The following is a 9,644-nucleotide window of genomic DNA, read 5'->3' as shown; positions in this document are numbered from 1 at the left end:
AAAAACAGCTGCCTGCCAGTATAAAGGGACTGGCTAAAATGTACTTGATTTGCTTAGAACTTAGTTAATAAATAATAAAAAAAATTATTGCTTTGGGGTGAAGATGTATGGTTTGAAAATTAATACAAAAGAAATGTTTAAGTACATGTGAGCTTCTAATAAACCATGTAACTGTGATCATAATGTGATTTCTTTCTGTGTAAAAATTTTAATTTGATTTTTGAAAAAACGCAACTTCTGTTTGTGAGGTGATTTTCTTCTTGCATGGAAATTTTAGCCTTAAGTGATATAAAATTTTTAAGAGAAAAACTAAGAGAGGAAAATGAAGTTTTGCTCCCCCAGATAAGTCTTTGTGTTTAGCTACTGCTCCACACCTCCTCTCCAGTTTCTCTGACCTTCTGGAATGAACTCCAGCAGTGTATAATTACAAGTATTTAGGGTATAGTTAGAGGCTGCATAGATTTAGGAAAGTAGCTGTACTGAGTTCTTCTCTAGGGTCTATGTTCTCTCCAGTCACGGGTAGTTAACTATGTTTGCAGTGTTTACTGAATTCATTGCTACCGAGCAGTCTTGAATTCGGTAAGGCATATGTTAGTTTCCCCAAAGAAAAAAGTTCTCTTATCACACCTTTTTGAACATCTTTCCCTGGTGGTCATTATTTTGGTTCATAGTCTTTACACAACATGAAGAACTATTTATTGCTTTTCTCCTTAGATTCTTACATGATATCTTCATATATTATGAGAACTCCTCCTTAGGGAAGAGTTTTCAGGGCAGTTCTAGCTAACTTTCTACAAGTTCATGTGTGAAATATGAGGCATCCTTAGAAATATATCTTGCCTTCCAATTCTATGAGGGCAATAGTGGACAATTGGAAGAGACTCTGGAAACCCCCAACTAATAACTTGAAGGATGCGTTCCCATGCCTGGCACATGTGGTTTTTTTTTTTATTGCATTTGGCATTCATTACAGGTTTGAGAAGCACTCTTATGAGAGATTCTATCTATGCTGTACCATCTAACTAGTTTTTGAATTTAAAAATGCTGTTTGATATTTAATTTTGCCTCCTATACAGTAAGAGAGCATATACTAATTTGTTTTTCTTTGTGAGCACAAACATGAATCTTTCTTGAGGGTAACAATGGCGTTTGATTTCAGATCTTTTTTCCTTCTCAGAAAGATAAATATGAATAGTAGAGAATTTTCTTTAAACCAGTATTTTGTTTCCAGAATTGAGATGGATCAAAACCTTGGCTTCCTTTCTTACATTGCAGAAGAATTATCAGAGAACCTAACTAATCCCAGGTGAGTGACTGCATCATGTGTTCAGGATTTAAGCATAGTGCAATGGCCTGTGAGAGTGGACATAAAGGGGGAAAAACTTTTCAAGTGTCTTTCAGAATCAGGCTGCCTCCTACATGGTGTATAGAAAAGAGAAGGAGCTGCCTTTTGGTCCTTATCTCGAGAGACCCAACAGTTATGCTTGCTTAGCAGATTAACTCTGATTGCTATTGGGGAGTGTGAAGGATTCAATGAGAAAGGCCCCATAAGCTCATCTATACGAATGTTAGATTCTGAGTTGGTGGACTGTTTATTACAGAACAGTGGTGGTCTTGTCACAGGAGGTGGGTCACTGGTGGTGGCTTTGGAATCTCAAAGTCCAAGCTAGGCCCAGTCTCTCTCTCTCTCTCTATCTCTCTCTCTCTCTTTCTCTCTGTCTCTGCCTCTTGTTGATGATCAGATTTAAACTTTAAGCTCTTAGCTACTACTCCAGAGACATGACTAACTGCCTGATACTCTGCTTGCCACAGTGATCATCATGGCTCACACACTGAAACTATAATCAAGGCCCCAATATAAGTTGTCTACTTTATGGTTTCTCTTCACAACAAATGAGCAATAACTGGGACTAGAAGTTAGACTGAGCTCTATATAACATGTACCAAGGAGAGGAAAAATATAAATAATATCTGGGTGAGATTGAGGTAGACTTTTAAATACTAGAATTTAATGTTTTCATTTGATCATAAATTTGTCGGGTAAGAACAGAAGATTTCCAGAGAATTTAAATCACAAATTTTGTAAGACATCTTGGTAGCTATGAATCCCATGTCTGAGTTTTCCTGGAGATGTTCTCTGTGAGAGATCCTCCACTTCGAGAGAGAACAGTATTAAAGGGGATCAAAACCCATGTTGCTTCTGGCAATGACTTCCACCCTATTCTGTCAGAATATCCCCAAATTCCTAGTTTTCTAGGAATATGACCTGAGATCTGTTACTATTTTTCAGGAGCTGGGTAAACCCCATGTAGACAAAGCATAAAACTCTCCATCACAAGACCACCCCTCAGCCCTCCTGCACCCTTGGTTTGTGTGCAGCTTCCCCTGCAGTCTCCCTCACTGTGTCACTCACAGCACAGTAGTACAGGGCAGAGTCCCACAGCTGCACGGAGGACTTCTGCAGGTGGAAGGAGCTGTTGCTCTTATGGAGAGTGGCATGGAACCCTTGATGCTCTGTCCTCTTGTTGTCTGTGGCACTCCACAGGAGTAGCTGAGGGCCTTTCTTCGGGTATTGCACATACCAGAAAAGGGAAGGACTTGTGTAAATAGTCTCATAGGTGCAGCTCAGCTTCACAGGCAACCCTTCTGTAGAAGCAACAAGACCTTCTGTCTGGGTCACTGAGTCTCCATTGCTCCTCTCTGAAAATAAAAAAAGAAGAAATGACTTTTCTATGTGAAGACAAAGGCACAGACTTCCATAGTTGTAAGAAAATGACATCATCATTGTTTAGGCTATGTGTTACTTACTGAGCATCAAGAGGAGCAGCAGAACTGAGCAGATGTCAAGAAGCATGTTCATAGAAGCCAGTGACACTTGGTTCTTGAGGTCACCAAACTCACAGGCAAGTCTCCTCGGGACCTTATTGAAACTCCTCACTCATAAACAATGATCTTCTTCTGCACAATGACAGTCTATCATGTGAAGCCACCACATGGGTGCAGACATTAACCACATCTGAAGAGGCAGCACCCTCTGCTGATTTCCCTTCAAACTGCACACAAATGTCTACACAACACTTAGTCAATAAACTTGAAGCCTCACCCAAAGGAGACAGGTCTCAAGTCTCTAGTGGATGTCTGAAATCACCAGTGTTACTGAGCTATATGTATCCTGGGTATGTAGGGTAATAAGTGTACATAAAAGAATATACACATACACACACTTCTGATAAAATTTATCTACATTTACTTGTTCTATTGTTTTTTGAGAATGTTTTGTGAAATATTTGGTTATACTTACTTGCTCCCTCTACTCCTGCTAGATCCATACACTATTTCTTACCAACCCAGTTTTGTGCCACCCGCATTTCCAGTCAATCAGCTCAAGGTTTGCAATACAGGTTTCAGTGTCCATACACCTTTAATAAATAAAAGTAGTCTATTGGGTGCCTACTGGATTTAGTCTAGACCACAAGCACTCACAAGTGAGATTTTTTGGTAAGTGAATCATGCTGATACCCTTATAGAGATGGCTGTAATCAGAAACCCCTAGACTCAGACATTTGTTCTTGTGTCATATAGAATCACATGCAATGTGTAAGGCTCTGTGGTAAATGCACAGATCAGGAAAAGTTGCTTTCAAGAGAATGGGAAGCAGATAATTCCCATGACTCCTACTCCAAATCTTTGCTCCAACCATCTTGACCCAGGCATTTGGAAGAAGAGATCAACCTGGAAATGGACAACTGATGCATTTTCATGATGAGTAAAGTTGGTTGGATATCAGATTTCCAGTGCTTAGATTAATTTCACACCCCTTACCTTCCTGTTGATCCTCCATGTAGATGTTTGACCCTATCCTCATATGTCTGAAGCACAGAGAGTTGGGATGAAGGGTGTTTAGAATATGAGGATGTTCTTCCCTTCAGGCTGAGACTCCAGGAAACTTCTCTCTGTGTTCTCCATTCTTCTGGTATACATCATTTATCTGTCTCACAGAAATATTTAGTATTGTCTACCACTGGTGCAAAGAAAACCATGTATCAAATAAATTGCCTTAACCTGAGTTTCCAAACAAATTTTTCACCCATTTTGCTTTCATGTTAAAATGCTTATGAATTAATTTTCTGACTTTGGAGAGTTTAGAGTTTACTTAATTTTGATAGTGTGTAATTCTTAAAATCCTCCTCTGCAGCCTTTTTCTTTGGGTCCTTTTTCTATTAGGATCTAGAATATGGAGAAAAAATAAGAGTGCTCAGGTTGTAAACCTGCTTCTGATCTGTTGGCTTTCCTACTCCATAAAGATAAATATTTTGGAGACTGTCACGTGTTTTTTTCAACTCTTTGACATTTCCAAAAAGTTCCCAAGAACAGGTCCATAACTTTGCTGGTCTTTGAGCTGCATGCAGAAAATTTGGGGAAAAAAATTGAGCTCCTCAGAGAACTCTAAATGCTTTGTCTGCCATTGTGAAAGACATCTCAGGTAAACACATTCCTGAAAGAATGCATCCTATGGAGATGATCTGTCATTCAATTAGTCACATGTCTTTGACTGCAGAGAGCCTGTGTAACTAGAGTGTGCCCCGTGTGTCTAAAAGCATGCTCAGCATTTCTGAAAACATGTCTATTACCCCCCCCCCTTTCAGAAGAACAGTTTACTAATTTACTAAACATGATTATTTCCGGGATTTTGTTTTCTTCACAAAGTTAATATGAGGAATAAATGGGAAATACATAAGAAAGTATTTTGTGAATTTAGTGGCACTATTGAAAGTTCTTTTTCCCCACTGGTTATTTCTCAGAGTTGGTGATTAAGTGGCAGTGCTTCCAAAACGAGGGGAGAAATAGCCACTAATTAGAATGACCAGGGATTATTCTATAAAAGACTGATTTCTTTTATTTTATATGTAATGGTTGCTTTCTTCCTGAAAGCATGATTGTGTATCATGTGCTTACATTGCCTGCAAAGGCCAGAAGAGGGCACTGAATCACCTGGAACAGGACAAAGTGTATGTTGTGTGTGAGCTGACACAGGGGTGCTGGGAACTGAAGAGTGCTTGTTTTCTCCAAGAACCGTGCATGCTCTTAACCCCTGAAGTCTCTCCAGGCCTGAACAGGGATACTAAAGAAAAAAAACATTATTAAGATGCTTCCTGGGGGAGGAATAAGTAAGATAGAGTAAAGCATTCAAACTGTGTCAACAAGAAAAATGGAGGAATATAGGCAAAGCTGCTCATACTAAAGTGTATTTCCTAAACTGTTTTTTGACATAGAATTAACGGGAAGAAACAGAACGGCAAATACAAATGGTAGAGGCAGTGAGAGGCCTATAAAGAGATTTAGTTTTAGTTGCGTATTCAAAAGAGCCAAAAAAGGGGTACCATGCAAAGCACAGATATTGTTGATGCTATTCTTCATATGAGAATACATTATTCTTCAGGGTATGGCATAGATTATTAGGATGAAACACTAAAAGCAGAAAATCCAATAAGACAATGAAGCAGAAAAATATGTGTGAGTCACTGAGAGTCTGACCTGAAGGTGGCACACAGCAGGCTGGGCAGTAAAGTTCAAGCATGGAGCTCATAATAAGCATTAATATGAAAATGCATAAAAGTAACTGCTCCTTAGGAAGTGAACATTTGAAAACTGTCTTAAATAAGAGCATGCTGAGGAACAGCAAACTACTGATGGTACACTGAATATTATCTATGTGCTATACATGGACTTGGTGGGGCAGGTGAGTTATTCTTAACTGCTGGGTTTTTTTTCTTGTGTAATAGGATATGTTACACAAATGCATTACCTTGTTACTATCAATGACAGTCCATCAAAACAGTGTCAAAATCTGCAAAAATAATAAAGTCCAGTCATTTTTGCTTGTGCATCTTCTATGTGTTTGTCCATCACACTGAGATGTTGAACAGGTTCCTTCCTCTTCTCTGTGACCAAATACCTATGAACATAAATTAGGGAGTCTATCACAGTTCACCCTTACCAACACACATATACACATCACACACATATACAAACACCTCTCACTTAGACATCCATGCACACCATAAACACATATACACTATCCATATATACACACATATCACAAACTTTTTAATATTTTTTAAAAACAATAAATTTCAATTTTTGTTTAATGCTAGTTCTTGGCATATTGAGTTATCTGTCTTAATTAAAATCTCAGATATGATATTAAAAGCTGGCTTTGAGGGCTTAAGAGAGTGTTAAGAAGATAAAGCACATCCTGCTACTGCAGAGGACCTGAGTTAGAACTCACATTGGACAGCTCACAAATGCCTGTATTCCATCCCCTCTGTCTTCCACCACGGACACCTCTATTCATGGGCACATACACACAATTAAAATTTAAATCTTAGTAACAATTTAGCTTTGTTTGATATAAGTGGGTATATTTACCAACTGTACCAGAAATCAGAAGTTCTGTTTGAATGTGAACTGGCTTTGACATGTATTTTGTTTTTAATATTTTCCATTTAATTGGAAATTTAAAACATTGAAAAGTAATTTTCTAAATTATTAGTATGAGAAGTATATAATTCTACAAGTCAAATCTGAATTAGTATCACACAAATCTGCTTATTCCCCTCACCTGATTTCATCTATTACATTGTTAAATCGGCATGAAATGAGTGTAGTTTTAGAACTTAATTCAAAACACATTTGCTTCTCTGGTAAGCGATGAGAAACATAAGCTAACAAGTCAGATTTGGTTGTTCTTCTATAAATTACTTGCCTAATGGTCTCTATTTGTATCCAATACATAAAAGAACACTTTATCTAGTTTCAATTTCATTATATAAGCAACATATATGACTTTAAGGAAGTTAATGTCTTCTCAGAATGACATATTTTTCTCCTGTGTCAAAAGTTAATTAGGCTGCTCCAAATAAAGAGTTAATCTTAAATACTTAGCAGCTTCACAAATACTTATTCCACTGATATTTTGACTCCCTAGTACTTATTAAGGGTACCTTCTATTTTGGGAAAAGACGGCTACTATTGATACAAATTACCTCTGTATTCTATACACTTCATGATGATTGTTGCTCAGTACAATGGGTAGAGACCCAGAAAATCACATATTTCCAACCTATAGGAACTATTTTTCTATGTAGTTAGAAAGAAGAAAGTTAAAGAAAGAGGGAAAGTAAAATAGAGAAAGAAAAGAGTTGGGAAGAAGAGGAGCGAGAATATTGGACATAACTAGTGAGTAATAGAGCTTTTGCTTGAATTTCATGTTGTATTTTCTCCCGTCAGGCATTGTTGTCTCTGCTTAGTGTGGAAGAATCAGGAAAGATGGAAGATGCCTGTAAGCAAACAAGACACAGATCAACTTTATTAGCTCTCTGGGGCCAAAACACAGCAAAGCTTTCCTTGTCCAGTCCTCAGGTATACAGAAATACAGATTTTTGAACTGTAAGAGTGATAAATACCCATTAAAAGCTAAAATCAACTCCCATGCTTACAGGAACTAAGAACATTGTGCCTGGTTAGAGTCCATCAGGAACAGAGTTCATCTAGAGCTGGATATCAAAGTCTAATGCTTACAAGTGCTGAGAGTGGAGTAATCATGCAGGTGATCATGAAAGTTTCTAAACACTGTCCGGGTGTTAAGAAAAAGTTTCTGAGGCTGTATTGTCTGTCACTAGTAGGCATTGTTATTACAGAATGAAAGGACTTATAGTTAAGAAGGTTCCTTGAGTCTTAGAAGGAACATTGGACTTTTAGAATATGCTAAGAATGTCAGACTGTGGTGATATTTGGCATTGAAGTGAATGGCTTTGTTATTAGGATATTATTACAAGTGTCAAAGGCAGAATACTATGTAGTAAAGTGATATGTTTGGATGTCAAATTATCCAGCCATAATGAAAAGTGAGAAGTTGTGGGACGTTTGGGGCATAGCGGTGAATGTTTACTAGTGCATGTGGGTCTTTGAAGTTCTTGATGCTCTACTCCTGGCTCCAGCTCTACTTTCTGGTTTTCAGGATATGAACAAGAAATTCTGCAATTCCCACTTAAGGAAGTGCTGGGAGAAAAGACCTGTATTTTGGTTATAGTCAAGCCATCCTAGTCACAAATTAGGTAAGATATTCACCTCTGTAGGGCAAGTTTCGGGCCCAGGATATAACCCTTATCTCCCCCTGTGAGTTAAGTCGGTCTGCAGAAGTAATTAACATTCCCCCTGGAAACATTTACAGACCTTCAGCATTTCCTTATCTCTTCCTATCAGCTAGGGATGTCTTCAGACCTGACAGTCCAGCATCCTACCCACCCACTGCCCTTCTTGCTATATAATGCTCCTGAGAAAAAATAAAGTTGGCAGCTTGATCAGAATACAGACTTGCTGTCTGTTTCTTGTGTCTCTTGCTCCTTCATTTCTCTCCTCCAGGGTTTGTACTTCTGATTAGCGTCCCACTCGTTGGGACAAGGAAGCAGGGCTACCTTGGGCACTCTGCTGTGTTGATATGATAAGCTAATAGACACTGTAGACACATCGTTTATTTATTTATCTATTTATTTATTACCTATTTATTTATTTACTTACTGACTTACTTGCTTGCCTGCTTACTTAAGTAAACACAACATCCAGTGTTGAAAGGAGAGAGGGCCTGCTTTTTGTCCCAGCCAACCAGCTAGCTTACACCCAAAATAATTACACAGAAATTGCAGTACTTTAATTAATACAATTTTTGTGTGGTTATTTTGGGCTAAGATAGCCGGGCAGTGGGACGCAGGCCGCTGCTCCTCCTACAACAATCCAGGTCTTAGCTAGGCAATTGATTGTTTTTTTTTTTAATTAAGAGTGAAGAGAAAGAACAATAAAAAAGTAAATGTGCAGCACAATTAATAAAAACTTAGGATAAGAAATTAAGGTTCAACGTGAAGATCCCCAAAACGAAACAGTCAGCCACTGGCTCTTACCTCGACTTTAGTCTGAAATGGTGATACTAGCTCCAGGAATCTCAGAAGGAGAGCTGTCTCGCCCTGTATTATTTTCCCCTCTAGTGCTGGGATCAAAGGCATGCACCACTGGGATTAAAGGTGCATGTCATTGTGGCTATGGAATTAAAGGTGCATTACCATAACTGGTTTGTAAGGCTGACCAGTGGGACTGTTTTACTCTCAGATCTTCACTCAGTCTTTATTTATTAAAATACATTTGAAATGCCACTACTAAATGTGTTTAAAGGTGCAGACACAAACTGCCTAGTTAAGGCCTGGATGTTGTGTTTCCTTAAGGAAGCAGTCAAGTAAGTATGTCAGTTAAGGTCCAAGCAAAACTCGGTTGTATTTATTGAAGAGATTAGTTAGTGCTGTTATAGACAAACTTATTATTTTTCACTAGAATGATAAATATGATTTCTGAAAGGTAAGATACCCCAGACTATGAAAATAAAAACCTAACTTGGAAAATAGCTTCTTTTGACATTTTTAGGAAAGGGGCCATGCTGGGAAGTGTTTTCCTCAATTTAGCCACTTAGACATTCAGACCACTCACTTCAGCATAGATAGAAGAGGCCAGGCCACATGGGGAGCTGGCAGCAGAACTCAGTGTTGTCTACATAGTGCTTCTTTTTTTTTAATGCAACAAAAATACTTTTTTCACAT

At 38.2% G+C, this 9,644-nt stretch overlaps 1 gene segment (V, D, J or C); it reads right to left on the bottom strand.

Moving 5' to 3' along the window:
* Nucleotides 1–2,347: 2,347 nt before the first annotated feature.
* Nucleotides 2,348–2,860, bottom strand: LOC130885282 (T-cell receptor alpha chain V region CTL-F3-like). The segment is given in 2 exon segments: nucleotides 2,348–2,700; nucleotides 2,809–2,860. Coding segments are annotated over 2 exon segments (405 nt in total).
* Between the last annotated feature and the right edge of the window lie 6,784 nt (nucleotides 2,861–9,644).

The sequence above is a fragment of the Chionomys nivalis genome, chromosome 12, assembly GCF_950005125.1.
Source record: "Chionomys nivalis chromosome 12, mChiNiv1.1, whole genome shotgun sequence".
In the NCBI taxonomy this organism is placed as follows: domain Eukaryota; kingdom Metazoa; phylum Chordata; class Mammalia; order Rodentia; family Cricetidae; genus Chionomys; species Chionomys nivalis.
This window is presented reverse-complemented; position numbering and strand designations above follow the sequence as displayed.